The 18086-nt window shown below is 37.9% G+C and overlaps 1 protein-coding gene across 4 annotated transcripts; it reads right to left on the reverse strand.

The window, feature by feature from the left end:
* Window positions 1-1438: 1438 nt before the first annotated feature.
* On the reverse strand, window positions 1439-17511 carry LOC307173219 (uncharacterized protein). Of its 4 annotated transcripts, XM_079896167.1 has the most exons (13): window positions 17238-17492; window positions 14718-15059; window positions 9977-10024; window positions 9525-9560; window positions 8596-8838; window positions 8344-8562; window positions 8051-8089; window positions 3104-3181; window positions 2886-2978; window positions 2681-2788; window positions 1976-2020; window positions 1772-1862; window positions 1439-1662 (listed from the first exon to the last, which is right to left on the reverse strand). In XM_079896167.1, exons 1-12 carry the CDS (start codon window positions 17280-17282, stop codon window positions 1782-1784), a joined length of 1377 nt encoding a protein of 458 aa, XP_079752293.1. In that variant the 5' UTR covers window positions 17283-17492; the 3' UTR covers window positions 1439-1662; window positions 1772-1781. The 4 variants fall into 4 exon arrangements, with proteins under 4 accessions (XP_079752293.1, XP_079752292.1, XP_079752294.1 ...); XM_079896166.1 differs by having other exon boundaries at window positions 8344-8838; window positions 17238-17511; XM_079896168.1 differs by lacking the exon at window positions 9525-9560 and having other exon boundaries at window positions 8344-8838.
* Between the last annotated feature and the right edge of the window lie 575 nt (window positions 17512-18086).

The raw sequence follows: 18086 nt of genomic DNA on the forward strand, positions 1-18086 counted from the left end.
TGTAAAAGTAAAGTATAAATTAAAATGATTGTGACCGATGTGAAGAGGGAGGAGAATTGAAATACGTGAGTCACGTTTAGTCGATAAAACACTTCCGCATAGTATCCTCGCTCATGACTCTTCAGGAAGCCTCCTCACTCCTCGATCCTCGTGGTGCAATTAGAGAACTGAGATGTCCTTCAAGATGGCTGAGCTCGATCTGTTCCCGGGTCATAGCAGGATGGATGGATGGATATTGAGAAGCAACCCGGGCCGTCTGCTCTCTTATCGCTCTCGCGGTACTTTGATGTCATTCACCGATCGGTATGTGCAGCGCCGGTTCAAGTCGAACAAGCCTTTTAGTAGATACAGAATTGATTAGTTCACGTTTCGAGTCATCGACTTCGGGTTCGAGTCATTCGTTCATCACGTGATAGTCCATATAGGCTGAGCTATTTAGTCAGTACCAGATACAGAATTGATTAGGTTCAGGTTCGAGTCGTTCGTTCATCAACGTGACGAAAGAACGAAAGACTCAGACCAGAAGACTCAAGAGGTGAACATTTCTCTTTCCGGTACTGACAGCATTGTATGGGACTGACAGGAAGAACGAAAGACTCGGAGTCGGACCCGAACCCGAAGACTCGAGATGAATCATTCGGTTTCCTGTACAGAACCCATAGTATGTTGCGCATTCGCAGTCAACACAAAATGAACGAATCACTCTCAGTCTCAGAGACAACTCGGTAGTCCAGAGTCATATTAAAGATTCGTTCAAAATGAACGTTCATGACCTATTCATCACTAGCGGGAACGGGAATTGCTGCTGCTCCAATCCATCCTCTGGAATTAACCATAATTGTCTCCATGAAGAATTATAATACTGCTAACTTTCCACCAAAATGTCCCCCTTGTTTTTGCTGGTGTTTTTGTTTAACAATTAAATAATTATTATAATTTATTGAGTTTTTCTTTAATAATTACATAGATTCTATTTACATTTCAAACATTTACCATGAAATAAAGGCGATTGAGTGGATTTCACTTCAAATGACAGTTGGGAAAAGTTTACCATGGGCCCTCTTGTCATTACTCTTATAAATGGGCAGTTTTCATTAATTTACCTTAATTGGATAATGTGTCTTTAAAATGTATTGACCTGATAGACAAACTAATGTGCATCCCCAGTAGCTCAAGGGTTATTTTGCTTCACTTTCTGTCAAGATTTTGCATCCCATACAGTTTCAATAGGTGCATGACATATTTAATTTGTATTTACTAAATGCATACAACAATTTTTTTCAAACTCCCTTTATTTTGTCATTTGGAGAAAGGCACATGTGAATGGTTGAGGGGGCACAGAAGATGTGGTGATGGTATAGTATGAAATTGTGCTCTATTGAGGAAGCACTCCATTCCAAATCGCTTTATCAAATTAAACAAATACAACTAGTATTCATTCTCCATTACAAAATTATCCAAGTAGAAACATAGAAATTTGCAACACCCCTTCATTTTACTTTACTAAGTATGCAAATTTACTGTACATGCATATGGAAACTGAAGAATATTAGAAGCTCGGAAAAACTCCACCAGCGAAGAACAGCCACACAACCTTGTCATATTTTAGATGACGATCAGCACATTAAGGCACTTTGCAATGTTTCATGATGTTTCAGCCAACTGTAAAACAAAGACAACAGATGTTTTATTGTTCCCTTGGCTCATGAACCTTATTTCATTTGTTCATGTTTAAATTGATTCAAATTATTTAAGAGCTTCTCATCCTCACCATAGGCATTTTAACCTTCAATTGCAACTTCAGTAGCTCCCAGACATCCATTGATGGCTTCCACAGTTAGGCTACCAGTCACTGCCAAGTCCTATGTAAATAAGAAACAACATTAACTAAAACAAATATTACAGTATGTATTGGTGTAGTGGTGGTAACATAGTATTTTAAACAAAAAAAAGATAACTACTGAGGGAAGAATACCTTTATGGTTTCAGTTTCTACTTGTGCCATGAATTCATCTTGAGCCTGAAATGTATATATATATACACAGTATATATTGAATTTTATAGTCATAGAACACTAAAATACAAAAAGCTTCAAATTATGTTTATCAGAAATTTAGAGTGATTGCATTCAATAATGTCCTTTGAGCTCATTAGGAAAATTCTCTCCCCTAATATTCAGGTCTTTTTTCTTCAACTTGTTTTTAAATTTTCATCCTCAAATTATGCACACTAACATTCAAATGTTTGGGGCCAGTAAATTATTATTTTTTTTAAAGAAATTAATAGTTTTATTCAGCAAGGATACGTTAAATTGATCAAAAACGACAGTAAAGAAGTTGATAATGTTACAGAAGATTCCTATTTCAAATAAATGATGTTCTTTTGGACTTTCTATTAATTAAAGAATCCTTAAACTAAAAATATCAGGGGTTCCCCAAAATTATTAAGCAGCACAACCACTTTCAACATTGCTAGCTAATAACAAGTTTCATGATTTGTTTCATGATCACCAAATCAGCATATTAGAATGAGTTTTATTTTATAATTTTTATAATATTTCACAATATTTCTGTTTTTACTTAAAAAAAATTCTTACAGATCCCAAACTTATATATATATATATTTATGTGTGTTTGTGTGTGTGCAGTCATGTTAACCATTTTAAAAGTTAAAAGCTCACTTGTATAATCTCCTTTGCTACAGGCACAGGCAGAGGCTCAGGAGCAGGAATCGTTTCTGCCAGTGTCTCTGATGGAACCTCAGGGGCATCTGTTGTTGTTTCAGGAATCTATGGGAAAAGGCCATATTTTCTATTTAGATCCATCCAAGTAGCTAATAGAATTTAACGCCTGATGTGCACGTTGTAGGTGTGTCCAACTGCTCACCTGTTCCTCTGTAACAGTTGTGGCAACAGCTACGACTGTCTCGTTCACAACAAATTCTTCAGCGATGGGGTCACTAGTGGACTCGACCAAAGGCTTCAGCATGTGAAAACCCGAGGGCAAAAGACCATGTTTAAAATTAAACTTCAATCTAAAAGGATTTTGAGCAGAAATGCTTGAGATGATCCCACAAAAGGAGTTAATAAAAAGTAATTTTATACCGTAGGTTCCTCCAATGGGAGTGTGTGCTGCTGCTCAGGCTCTGGTTCCACTAAAGCTTCTGTAGGTACTGCAGCTTCCTAATGAAAGGAATGCAAGTTATTGTTTATGCCCCTTGGCATGCATTGCAAATGTTATTGAAGTGAATTCTTCACCACTACAAAGGAACATTTTACTTTATGGATAGTTCAAAAAATCTGGCATTTTTAATCATCATCATGTGACTTGTTCCAAAGCTATATGACTGAATTTCTTCTGCAGAACAGAAAATAAGATATTTTGAAAAATGTTTCAGAAGAATGTTCTGAGGAATGCTTTTTGTCCATACAGTAAAAGTCAATGTGGTCCAAAACAACATAGGCCCCTTTGACTTTCACTGTATAGACAAAAACAATGAGCCACATCTACTTTTATGTTCCACAGAAGAGAGAAAGTTATACAGGTATGACTTTCTTGTTTCAAAGTAAGATATTTTGAAGAATGTTTTAGCTGTTTTTGTCCCTAGAGTGAAAGTCGGTTGGGACCAAAACAACATTGAGCCCCTCTGACTTTTATTATGCAGACACAAGCACTGAGATACATCTGTGTTTGTGTTCCATAGAAGAAAGAAAGCCCTACACTGCAAAAACAAAAAAACCTTCCTCAGTGTTTTTGTCGTATTTTCCAGTATAAATATCAATGTCAGAAAATTAAACTTAATTCAAAGGTAAAACGATTATTTTTCTGACCCCATTGGCAGATTTTTTTCTTGTTTTAAGCAAAAACTCACTTAATTTTGATACATTTGATATAGAAAATATCATTGGGTGTCATTTTGCTTCTTAAGTTAACGCATCTTGATTTAAGAATGTTAAAAACGATTATACAACCATAATGATAACTTTATTAGAGTCCAAACCAATAAATGATAATTCTCGTTTTATTCCAAGCATGCGCTGCAGGTTTGACGTCTGCTGCTTTAAATGCCAAAGTTCTCTTAAGTGGAATGGATTCTGATTGGCTTTCGATGTTGTTATCATTCATCGGCTGAAAAAAATATCAATCTGAAAGTGATTCCAACGATATCTTTTCTCTGTGCCGTTATCGTTATAGTTGTGGTGTGGACTCTGCGATTCTTTTATATCTAGATTTTTTTTTTAGAACCATATCTTTATCATTATAGTTAGCGTCATTGGTGTGAACGGGCCTTTAGATATTTGTACTGGAAAACAAGACAAAAATACTGAGTAAGAAGTCTAGTGTGCAGTAGGGCTACATGATTAATCGCAATGAAACCGCACGCGATTTGGCAAAGGCTGCGATTATTTTATGCGCAGCTTGTCAGTGCAGCACGGCTGATCGATAGTAAATGCTGATCCATCTGAACGCCAGAGGGCGCTCTCACACAGACACGCCAAATATGGCCCGCCGCAGAAGTACAATAACACACATCATTCCAGGAATTCCCTATCGGCATCATACTATTGCTGTAGCTGAATAAACAGAAGATTGAAACGCTTTGATTGACTAAACATGACTAATAAACACACGACTGCCTTATTCTGTGTAAGAAGCCACATCATCTCACAGAAGGATGCTCAACTGTCATTATGAAGTAAGTTTGGAGTAAAAGCATGATATTAAATGTTGTCTTTTGTTGGACAAGAGGTTCATAAATGCTTCTAGAGAGATGTTTTTTATGCGTGTTGCTTTTTCAAATGCACGTTATAAGTGACTCAAACTCGCAGTGCTTTCAGATGGAGCAGCATTTAGAGCCGTACATCAATGACAAGCTGCGCATTAAAAAAAAAAAATCGCAGCCTTTGTGATTTCATAATTGCGATAAGCCAAATCGGTTTAAGTGCGATTTCATGTAAATTGCGATTAATCACGCAGCCCTAGTGCACAGTGTAATGTACAGGTTTAGAACGACATGAGGGGTCATTCAGCCGGCCACCAGAGGGAGCCCTCTCACGAATACTGACCATGTACCATTTATTCTATGCCTCCTGTTTGTCATTAAAGGCCCACTGAAGTGCCTTGGAAGGCGCAGCTTTGTATGTGTTGACGTAATTTCCACTGAAACAGGAAGCTAAGGCAGGACATATTGAATGGCTCCTCCCCCTTTTCACATAGCCAATAGCGTTTAGTTTACCTCACAGACTTCAAGTCGTACTTGACAGCACCATGGAAGCGAATCTGAGCGCTGAAGATACGTTGGATTCAATAGTAGAGGTGTGAATAAATTATAGCCACTTCATTCTTAACCACAGTTTATAAACGTAATAAAACTCGATAGTTTGAGCAACCGAACACACATCTCCAATCCATTTTGCCCTGTGACGTGTCAACGGCTGATTTGGCCAAGTGGTATTTATAGCATAGGGGGCGGGACGCTTTAGATTCTAGAGAGCATTTGATTGGACAGAAGATGTGATGAGAAGCTGAAGTCCGTGGAGATGTCATAAAAATCTGAGATCCATTTTAGCAGAAATGAGAGACTGTAAGTTTTGAACGCTTATATCTCCTAAATGCGAATTTTGTCATTGTTTTGGAACACACCAGCTTGTTCATAACCTTAAAGGGGGGGTGAAATGCTATTTCATGCATAATGAGTTTTTTACACTGGTAAAGAGTTGGATTCCCATGCTAAACATGGACAAAGTTTCAAAAACTAAGTTGTACGTTTGAAGGAGTATTTTTGTTCCAAAAATACTCCTTCCGGTTTGTCACAAGTTTCGGAAAGTTTTTTTCGAGTATGGCTCTGTCTTACGTAAGATAGGGCGGAATTTCCTTATATGGGTCCTAAGGGCACTTCTCCGGTAAGATCGCGGCCGCGCGCGCACTCGTAGACTAGAGCAAGAGAGTGAAAGCAGTTCGCCATCAAAGCGCCCTGCCCGGCTTTTGGGAAGTCAGTGTCACCAAAGAAGTGTGTTTTTGGTTGCCAGGGCAAGACAACCCTGCACAGATTCCCAAAGAACCCAGCGTTAAGGAACCCGTGGATGGAGTTTGTTTTCCTGAGCATAAACGGAGTTGTGTAAGACATTTCGACGATGATTGTTTTATAAACAAAGCCCAGATCCACGGATTTGCAGATCGTCTAATGCTTAAGGATCGAGCAGTCACAATGATAAAGGTTCGCGGTCGTGCGTTGGAACCGGACGGTGAGTAAAAACTCGGTACAGCCTATCTTTCTGTTAAAAATTTAATAAAACAAAAGACTTTTTGGAGATATGAAGGATGCAATATTACTCTATAGGTACTCAAGATTAACAGGAGATTGAGTGAAAATGAGCATTTGACCCCCCCTTTAAGGCTAACATATTCATACTAAAAGCTAAAAAACTTACATTTTGATTTCAGGGGGCCTTTAAAGCCTTGCCTTGCCTGAATTCAGTGGGAAGTATTGCCAGTTTTCACACTGCCTTACCAAGCGTTTTCATTGCCTGCTGTTTTGATTCTCGTTACATTACCTTTGTGCCTGTTTTGTGGATTATTGTTCTGTTTTGTTTGCCTGGTTGGACTGTTCCACACGTTACTGGACTTTTGCCTGCCTCGGTGACTATTCCGCTCTGTCTCACTGTTTGGATTTACATTTACATTTATTCATTTTGCAGACACTTTAATAGAGCCCTGCATTTCAGCCCGAGCCCGACGGGCCCCGACTTTTTTACGCCCCTAGGGCCGGGCTTCGGGCCAATTTTCACGTCATAGTTCACATGCGGGCCGGGCCTCGGGCCTTTTTTGAGTTATCCTTCTTTTTATATTTTTAGACATTAATAAAAAAAAATATGAGAAATTGACGTCGACGATAGAAAAACAAACATAGAAAGACATTTAATAACCTCATAACTTTAATAATCTTATAATTATTTACACTGACATATGATTGACATGACAGTCGCACGCACGCACGCGCACACACAAGTGGTTTCCCGTCAGCGCAACCAACGATTCACCTCATGTGCAAATAATGGAGAATATTAAGAGAAAAATCGCGAGTGATAGAAGAGAGGACTGGGTTAAAATCTTCCACTGTGGATGCTATTCTTTTTCTCCACGATGCTCTGTAAGAGACTATTCTAACTTTTCGTTTGATTGGACTTTATTTTCGTTTAACTGTTGGAAACTTCTGATGTTTTTCGTTTTTCATTCGATTGGACTTTATTTTCGTTTAACTGTTGGAAACTACTGGAAAAAAGAATGGCCATGTTCTGTGGTGCATTTTTGAGGTAAGATAACCTGCAAGTTTGTTTTTTATTTATTTTATTTAATTTGTTTAGATTGACTATTGCTCATTTCGTTTGCGAGCGCTGTTGCGAGCAGCCTGAGCCTGCCTCAGTATTTAAAAAAAAAATTACTCACTGTGGTTTAATAAATAAACATTAAACTAACTGTCTGTGTGATATGCTTGAAGTGTTTTACATCTATGGATTTTATTGTAGCCAAGTAAAGTATTAGCGTTGATTTGAGAGGCTAAATTGATCAAACATGTTTTACTCGCTGTTGGCTCGGCTGCTTGGTCGTCTTTTTTTTTTTTTTTATGCTCCCAACATTTGTCTAAATTAGCTTAATAAAGAAATGAAAAGAAAAGAAACATAACTAACAAAACGAAAATATTTTAATGGCAGTCTGCCGCTGTGAAGAAAAAAAAAAAAAAAAAAAAAAAACGGGCTCGGGTCGGACTCGGGCTGATAATTCTGATGAGCTGTCGGACACGGGTCGGGCTAGGGCCTGAGCGTCTCGGGCCAGGGCCGGGCTCGGGCCTAGATTTGAGGCCCGTGCAGGGCTCTACACTTTAATCCATACTGTGGATTTGTCTTTGTTTGTTTAATAAACTTCCCGTAAATGTATTCTGAAACCGCCCCCACTTCTGGTTCCTCACAGTTAACAATGACATAATTTGCAATATTTTTGGCTGAACTATTCCCAAAAATGCAGAAAAAAAAAATCAAATCAAATGAACTTACCATTGGAAACTCTTCTGGTTCAGGCTCTACATGTACATCCTGTAGGAAAGGAGGAGAAATCATATAAAAAAAATGCTATTTGCTAGCACTAGTTAGTTTAGTGTGCCTAAAAAACATGGACCGAACTGTCCAAGGGAATTTAAAAAAGAATGGGAAGAGTGAGGCTCATGTCATGCCCAATTATCCAAACAAGTGCACAGAACTGACAAGACAAAGTCACCTGTTGTGCATGCAAATTAACTCATGCAAAGGGTCCATTGCAATGTGCCAAGAAGATGTATTGTGTCAGGCACCTCCGTGACTTCTGCGAGTCTGTGGACTTCAGCAGGCTCAGTTTCAACAGTTATGGCTTCAGCTTCGATGGCAGGCTCTCCCACGACCCCGACAACATGCCCGTCGACTTCCACTGCGACATCGGCAACAGGCTCAACTTCGGTTACAACTGTTTCTGTCACAGTTTCAACTGCAGCAACAGTTTCAGCTGTAGTCTCCGTCTCCTCTGGCACTGGCACCTCTACCACAGGATCCTTAGCTGGCACTGGCACCTCTACCACAGGATCCTTAGCTGGCACTGGCACTGGCACATCTACCACAGGATCCTTAGATGGCACTGGCACTGGCACCTCTACCACAGGATCCTTAGCTGGCACTGGCACTGGCACCTCTACCACAGGATCCTTAGCTGGCACTGGCACTGGCACCTCTACCACAGGATCCTTAGCAGGAAGCTCAGCTTCAACTTCACGCTCGGTGTCAACCGTCTCGACAAGTTGAGCTAAAACATGCGTCTGTACCAGAACATCATATAAAGACAAGAAAACATGCAATGCATAATGTACAAACAAGCACAATGGTCACATGTTTACAATTCCTGCACTTTAAATAGTACAATACATCAAGGTTTTACACTACCATTAAAAAGTAGTTTTTAAAAGAAGTCTCTTATGTTCAATAAAGCCGCATTTAATTAATAACCCCCCCCCCCCTGTAAAAACAGTAATATTGTGAAATATTAAGATTTAAACTGACTGTTTTTATAGGCCTATTTTTTAACATGCAATTTATTCCTGTGATCCCTCAGAAATAATTTGCTAATTTGGTGCTTAAGAAACATTTCTTATTATTGTTTATTTTATTTGAAATAGATTTTTTGTAACAATCTAAAAGTCTTTACTGTCTCTTTTGATCAATTTAAAACATTCTTGCTGAATAAAAGTATTCATTTATTAAAATAAAAATCTTACTGAACCCAAACTTTTGAACGGTAGTGTAAGATAATTTGTTGAACACAACAGAAATGTATTTAGCATAGCACTTACAATCTTTGAAGCATTTCTATTGATTTAATAACATTTTGTTAATAAAGGAACATTTTAATTTTGCTTTGTGGTAGTCACAAAAATATAGTATGAAACCAACAAAGAATGATTATCATCACACACACACACATATATATATATATATATATATATACCTCTGTGGCTACAGGTGTAGTGTCCTCAAACTGGATCTGTGAATAGCGTGTTTTGAAAAGGTCATAGTAAAAAAAAGAAAAGAAAAGAAAGAACAGATTCCTTTAGTAAATTCCTTTAATACTTAATTCAAAAACGTCATTTAAAAGTTCTAACCCAATACAAAGCCTCATTTATATCTGCATTCTATATGCATGGATATTTGTGTAAAGCTAGTGTCTTAGTAAAAAAAAAAAAAAAGATGTGGCTAAGTTTTCTTTACACCTCATAAAGCAAAGTTATGAGAAAAAGCACATAAATGCACCCTGAAAGGTAAGGTGTGGCGCTGGAGGCCTAGTAATTAGGAAAAACACCTTTACCAGCCCATTAGTGTGAATGGCCAAAGGCAAAGGTGTTGATAGATATACAGTGGTTGAATTTCTGAGGACTGATGGGATATAGCATATTACCATACCTCAGTTTCTGCAGGGCTGGACACTGGCTCAACTATAGATGATATGGTCTGAAAAAGACAGTAATCACAAAATGTAAAGCTCCACGTCACACTAAAGATTAATTGTGTTACAATTGTCTCAATAAAGTATCTTAAATTATATTATAATACTTAATAATGAAGATAATAATACTTGCGATGGCAGTTCCACCACTCCAACAAGACTCTCTAACCAAAAATTTGTTTTAGACGAAGTGACACTACCATATGGTGAGAAACGGGGATAATTTATATGTAAAATATATGTTAATTATGCATGTTTATTGCAGAGAAAAGTGTAACATGTGAGTACAACATATGCCATGTTGTTGAAATATTGAGTAAGGTTTAATATTGATGCGCTCTACATACACAGTGCTCCATGTGATTCAAACGCCCCCTGTGGTAGCAGAACAAAATCTTCCAGGGCAAATTTAAGAAACAAAGTGAGCCAGATTATTCTGAGTTCTCCCACTGTTTTGATTTGAAATGTATGCAACTGTACAGTGCATGTTTCTATGGAAGTCATGTTTGGGAAATCATAATTATGACATAATAAGTCTAAATAATGAATTAAAAGGCATTTTTATGACATTCAATTCTAATCCCATATATTAAGTAGTCAATACTCATATACTAAGTAGTCATATTTATGACATTAACCCTTAAACACATACCTGGACGTCATTCACTACTCTGCTCCTCATTCATTTTTTAAAGTTAGACATCAACCTTCTTAGTATTCCTCAATCAATTAATTATAAACAATATATAAAAAAAAAACAATGTTTACTCATTCTTTGTGTTACCTGGACAGAATTTCACGTTTATTTGTCAGCAAAAATCTGCCGGCTCGGGTGACGCAAAACTCCAGGGCTTTCGTGAAAAACTACAGAATTATACTTCCGCATTTTTGAATCCCTGCCCACATACAACTGTTAAACAAAGAAAGTTAAACAAAGTTAACTTTGTTAACAAAGGGTTGTTAACAGAACAGTTTTTGTAAGGGTAGGTTTATCACTGAAAACTGTATTGTACTTTGTCAACTCTTTAAACAGCATTATGGTACAATGGAACACTTTGGCAATAGTTTCTTTCTTGTATGCGACAGCGTTTTTTCCTTCAGGGGGTTGGGCGGAACAGACAGATCGGCAGTTTTTTCCCCTCCATTTTGGCATAAAACTCTGTTCATCATCCAGTTTAAAATGTTGACTATAAACACTAAGGTTTTTCAGATTTTCTGTCGTGCCGTTCTTTCCTTTTTTACGATTCTTTGCAGCCTTTAGCCACTGCCTACAAAGTGCTGGATCCTTCACTGGAAAGTAACCCGCTAAATGTTTACTCTTTGAATTCTTGCAACCAGGTACAAGTCGACAGACACCATTATGACTAAAAGTTTGCTAAGGAGTATTTTCTACAAAAGCAAGGCGGTATTTGACTCTGGTAAGCATATCCATAACAGACTGGTGGGAGTGGCCTTAGAAAGCAACATGCCCAGTGCGTTATGGATGTTGAAGTTTTTCTACCTATTTGGCAAAAGGGAAGACCACTGCCTTTTTTCTCTAGTCAGGTAGCACTGATTTATTTAAAAAAAAAAAAAAAAATCGATTTTCTAAGCCTTAAGCCTTTTCTAAGTCTTATTGAAAGCTCATTTTGCCAGTGGTGAAGTACCTCTTTAAGGTTGTAATGAGATCAAATTGAAGAACAATGAGCAAAAATGGATGAAAATGAATGCAGTTGTGCAAATCTTTCAATGCCATCGCAAACATTTAAGTCACAAAAAGTGTTCTATATAGTTTAATTTATTACATACAGTATACACATATTGTATTATTTCATATAAACAATTTTTGAGATATAAATATAAATTATATTAATTTATATATATAAAGCAGTGTATTAATGAAAACTAAATAAAAACTTCTTAACTGAAATGGAAATAAAAGCTACTAAATGCATAACTAAATGCAAGTGAATAATGTATTTTTGTTTAGTTTCGTGCATAAAATATGCATAAAAATAAGCATGAAAATGCCACTAGACAGCAATAACACCAGACCCAGCTGAGAATGTGTTACGGCATTAACTCTGGCAGCCCTAAAAATACTAGAAAACTATGAAAAAAATAAAACCAACAGAGACAGAGGGAAAATTAAAACTAAATAAACTCAAAACTATAATAACCATGGTAAAGCATTACAAAATTCTGTTTAATGTATGCTCACATCATAGATTCTCCATCTGCAGCATGACATTTAACTTAAAAGTATTGTGTAAACCACACAAAGACTTACACAGTAACACATACAACTGTTGTCATAAAAGATTGTTGTTAAAAAAGACAAAGGAGATTCTGTTGGCCACCACGCCTCCTCAGAGCTGACCATGTGTGCACGTGGTTATAAATGAGCCCTCATTCAGATATCTGTTTCACATTCTCTTTCTTCAACAGATTAAATAACAATTAAACAAAACAATGCCAATTATTAATAACTAAAAAATTGCTTTTACAGTTCTAATTTCACTAGGCAATCCCTACACTCAACAATTTATCAACAAATAAGAAAAACGTGCCACAACCCCTCATTAGCACGCACGACTAGGCCATGTACCCGACCTAAGCACATTCCTCGACTCCACCCACCTATGTGCATTCAGAAAAACTCACATAAAATATTTAAGCTCCTCCTCCACAATGTCTAACACACCAGCCAATGCAACGCCCACATGACCCCTACAAAAATACAAAGAGAAAGAAAGCTAGAAGGGGGAGGGGGAGGCGGGGGGGTTGACACACACAGTACAAAATGTTCTTTCTCCCTCAGCTAAACCCCTTCAACAAGCCTCCATCCATTGAGGTGGGAGCTCACCTGCGTTTCCACAGAGACATCCAGCAAGTCAAAGGGCTCCCGAGGGCCTCGAAGCCAACTGAGAATGAGCCCCATGGCGACACAGACCTGACACTCCAGTAAAAACTCAGACCTTAACCTGACACTCACTGCAAGGGTATGTGTCTTTCTCACTCGCCCTGCCCCTGTGCCACTCTCAGTGTGTGGATGTCCAACCCAAGCACTTGTGATGTCTGTGAAGGGAGAGGAGAGGCTGAAGCAGAGCTCACAGGAAAAGAAGGGTGGGCTTTAAGGGCTTGGCTTCTCTTCAAAAAACAGGGGGAGGGTGAGGCGCAGGAGGTTGAGGAGTGACTATATATTAAAGTTTTGTTTGGGGAGAGTGTCAGCTTGGATATTTGTACATGTATGCATGCACAATAATGTCAGAAAACAGACATCTACTGATGTCACACTTCGCACATGAGCCATCACAGATGCAACATAGAAAGTAGAGACATGTTAAGGAGAACTTGCTTAACTTATAAGTAAACATGTTGAAAACGCAATTTAAAAGAATGTATTTAATATATAAAACATATATTAATATAATGTATTTAATTTATAAAATAATATACTTTTAAATATTTATATTTTAGAAAATCTAACTGAGTAAAGATGATTTAAGCAGTTTATAGCTACATTTGCAGTTTGGGTTCGGTTAGATTACACTTCTATTTGAAAATAAATGTGGTTCCACTCCTCAGGTAAATTGGATTTCATGAGCATCAAGTTTTTAATAATTCTCAGTGGCACTCTCCCAATAACATTTTTTTAATTTATGGCCATTATCAAAGAAAATATGCAATGTAGTAATGCTAAAATCTCTTTATTTAAGAGGTGCAGCTCTGTTTATGCAGCAGAAAATCTGTCAGTGTAAAAGTGCGAGCCTGTTAGCAGTTGCAGTCACTTCAGTAAATGTTGTCCATTGTCTGTCGTTAATGTAGCAATGATGCACAACTCAAACAGAAGTCACATTTTTAAACCAAGCAGCTTTCTGTTGGTCAAAGAGGAAAAATTAATATGACCAACTTGAAACGGTTGCAAAATCTAGATGGGGAAATATTTGCCCCCACGTGAAATTCCTGATTGAGTGGATTCTTATGGAAACGACTGGATTTTAGTCACGAAAATTCGCCGAACAACGGTAAACATGACCTTTACGTAATTGTTGGGCTTGGTACAAAAACTTTATTATCATTCTACTCAGCACAATTACTTTCCAGGGTTTCATTGGTTGAATCGTGTTCCCTTGTCGTCTTCGGTTAAAACTACAATCGCTTTATAGCCCCCCCCCCCCCCCCCCCAACTGTGCCCAGGACAAAAGGTCTAGTTGTCCCCCCTTATCGGCAGCCCTGCTCACATACAGCAGAGTCTCTTCAGACACAGTATGTGTGGATATCTAATCTCAAATATTCAACACAGGCCACCAGTTAAAATCCTACTGAACCAACTGGTGTTCAATGACAAGAAGTTTAAATACTGTTCCTAAAAAGGAAGCAGGATTCAGAAAAGCTTATGATCTCATTTTCAATAAAACAGCAGTTTGGAACAGTCTGCTGTGGCTCCAGGCATGCTGTACACTATGTTTACTTACTAAAATATCCCCCCCCCACCCCCCCACATTGCATACGTGACCACACCCCCATCTTCCATCCAGGCTGTAAGAAGCCATTACTGTCAGGCCCATACCTTAATATCGGTCACAACAGTAACATCTGCATGATGAATTACATACTCCTTGAGTCCACTGTAATGATTAGTAATTCCCACAAATTTCTCTGTGCACTTAATAATTAACAAATATAAATAACCTCAAAAAAGGCGGTTCACATTACCTCTGATACTGGAACGGTGATACTTTCATCTTCCTCAATAACAGCTGGCTCTTCTGCAGGGGGTTCCACTAGGCTTTGTCCTAGGTCCTCTGCAGCTTTTACCACTTCGTCTTTAACAGCATCCGTTACTGGGACCTCTAACACAGCCGGTTCTAAAGGAGGAACTTCAGCGGGAACATCAACTGGAGCGATCACCGCCAGGGGAATTGGAACCGAAATAGGACTCTCTGGAGTTTTAGCAACTGGAACCCTTGCAGGAACTGGGGCAGAGACAGCACACACTCCTGGGGTTCCCTTTCCAGAGGAGGCATATTGTTCCTCCAGGGCCCTTCTCTGGGCCTGCTGCTCAAAACAAATGAAGTAATGAGAAATAGTTGAGATTTGAAATCAGAACCTATTTATTTTTATCTTTAGTTCAGCTGAGCACATAATGGTATTAGACAGGGTTTAACGACTTCCCTGAGAGCTTACATAAGTTAACAAAAGTTGGCTGTGTAATGGCAAAAAATGGCTGAATCCAATTGATTCTGACATGTCTAGTCAAGCGAGCTGAAAGAGTCAGCACCCCTCGGAGCTCTGGATGGGGCTAAACAGAACAGACAAAAATGCTAATCACATCATAATGGAACCATAATCGCATTATAATCACACTCACAGCTTCATTATCCAAAAGCAGGGGCTGGCCAGTGCAGTTTACATAGGCCTCAAAAGAATTTAAGCACCCATTGTGCACGTATGGGGTGTACAGTTGCCAGCACAGTTAAGGCCAAATTATGCAACCATGTGTGAAGATCAGCATCAGCACTGACAAAGCCAAATCAGGCAAAACTTGGGCCCAAGTTCATGAAACAGGCCAGCATAACAGAATAAACAGTCTGGCGTTTGGGGGAACAGAGGAGGTGTTTAGGAAAAAAGCACATTTTAGGTTGTCCATTCTAACGCAAACAGAAAAAAACCTGAAAGATGCATTTGCATGAGCCTACAGCTGCAAAAATTGAGTTAATTGGCTCTGGCAGCTGACTTTAAAAAGACGTTTCTTCTGTTTTGAAGTGCTGGCAAGCAACAAACAGAGTGTTGGAATGTGCTCACCCCCCAGTACTCACCATTTCTTATTTGACTGCATGATTAGAGACAGTGAAATGTGCCCTGTTTAGGACCAGCTGTATCCAGCTGGGGGGGCTTAACAGCTAGAGAGATAATAGATACCCCTCTATTTCTGTACTTGTGTGAAACGCAGTTCTGTTGATATGACTGCATCTTTTGGGACAGCAACTAAGCATTAATCGGTTACATGTTCAGCTAAGCAGATTGAAAAGGGTGAGATTTTAATGATATGCACTTAAAAAAACTGCTGTAAAATTCAAACAAAGAGTTCAGTGTTCAGATGCACAAACTGTGTGTATTTCATTATGTCACTGGCCACAGAGGATAAATATGTCTTAGAGTGGTGAGGCATGGTCAATATTGTGCAACATTCCTTTGCAATGACAGAATGTAAACTAAATCACCTTTCAAAAATACACTTATTAAAAATCAATGGATTTATAACGGGACAGTTAAAATCAAAACCAATCGGTGCAAAAAAAATAAATAAAAAATAAATAAATAAAAAATTCTGGTGGTCTCTGGACCAACTGTCTTTGTAGGAATGTGCCTTCAACCATGTTTGGAATCAGACTGGCCCAAGGGATATGCCAAAATCAACAAAGTCCTTATAAGTTTTTGGGGGTGGGGTCAAAAGGCATGATTTGGTTTGTTGCACGGAACAAAGAAAAAAGGACCACAAAACAAACCAATAATACTCTATATGTGAAACAGATATTAATTATGATTCTGGTATTATTATTATCAGGCAAAGTGTAGAAGGGGCAATACAATCTGAAAATTATAATTCTAATACACAATCCAAGCAACATTTTTTCAGGACAATATGTTTATTAATACGTACACCTGTTAGTGCAGTTATCCCTAAAGTAGACCAAAAAATCTATCTATCTATCTATCTATCTATCTATCTATCTATCTATCTATCTATCTATCTATTATTAGAGATAGTACAAAGTGGGATGTGAGCAATTCGGCTTCATCTCTACTGGTTCCTATATGGGACACACCCCCTACTATAAAATATACCCCCGCTCAATGTGTTGCATTTATCGATAGTTCAAATTAATCAACTAAAAGTAAATTAATGTCAGAAAAAAATCTAAATCAACTAATTCTTCATATGGACATGAACCAATGGTCTGAGAACAGAAAATGATAAACCTATGGCGTCATCTTACTAAATGTAACTCCTCTAGGCAACGATAGTAATAATATGATAAATAAACAACATAATTGGAGAAACTCTAAAAATGAATTATGCTATCGTTTATTTAAATCAATTTAAAGCCCAAGTAAAGCTGGCAGATCAAACTAGAAAACTAGGTAGGGATCAGTTTGGACGCTATAAAAATAACATCATATTGCTTGCAGGACTCTGAATAAAGACAAGTGTGTGAAAGTAAATGTACTCACCACTCTTCTCATTCGGCGTTTGTTCTTCTTTCTCTTGCTAGGCATGTTGACTATAGCCTAGAATATAGCCTACTGTATGAAAGAATATAAAGTGTATTTGTTCGGTGAGGCGACGAGCGGATCCGTCGCCACTGTTGCAGTCAGATAACAGCAGTCAGAATGACAATATGGTTCTATTTAAAGGCGCGTTGTTTTTTTCATCTCTGTCTGCCTATAGGGGGAAGTCCACGCACCTACACATCAGTCTTCATGATCATCATGACATGAAGTGGGCAGACCCCACAGTTCTTTGCAAGGTTGCATAACATTTTTTTGCAACTCCGATTCGACAGCTTAAGTCACGTTTTAACGTTTCTCGGTTACACTTTATTTTTAGGTGTCCAGTTACAGAATAATTATACATGTTTTTAAGTACAGAGACAACATACATAACATTAGACATACGATTTTGATGTTGAATTCACTATTGTTTTATATAAAATTGTTATATAGTTTATATAGTATTTAATGCAATTACAAGAAACTGTAATTAAATTACAGAAAGTAATTCCTTACTTTACTTTTCATTGGAAAAGTAATCAACTTACAGTAATTAATTACTCAGTAATACATTACACCCAACACTATTGCATGTAGGCTAATTAGCATTGCATAATTTATTATCATTATAGTAGTGTAATGAATAACAAGGACACTGTAAAATAGTGTTACCCGTTATTCCACTATAAGATTGAAAAAGGTTTGAAATATAGTAGGAAGGTCTGTGCTTTACTTACATTATTTAGGTATCAAGACTCCTCCACATTCCTACATTATTGTAACAATTGCATGTATTCAGCACGAATATAG

The sequence above is a fragment of the Squalius cephalus genome (assembly GCF_949319135.1).
Source record: "Squalius cephalus genome assembly, chromosome: 16".
Lineage (NCBI taxonomy): Eukaryota > Metazoa > Chordata > Actinopteri > Cypriniformes > Leuciscidae > Squalius > Squalius cephalus.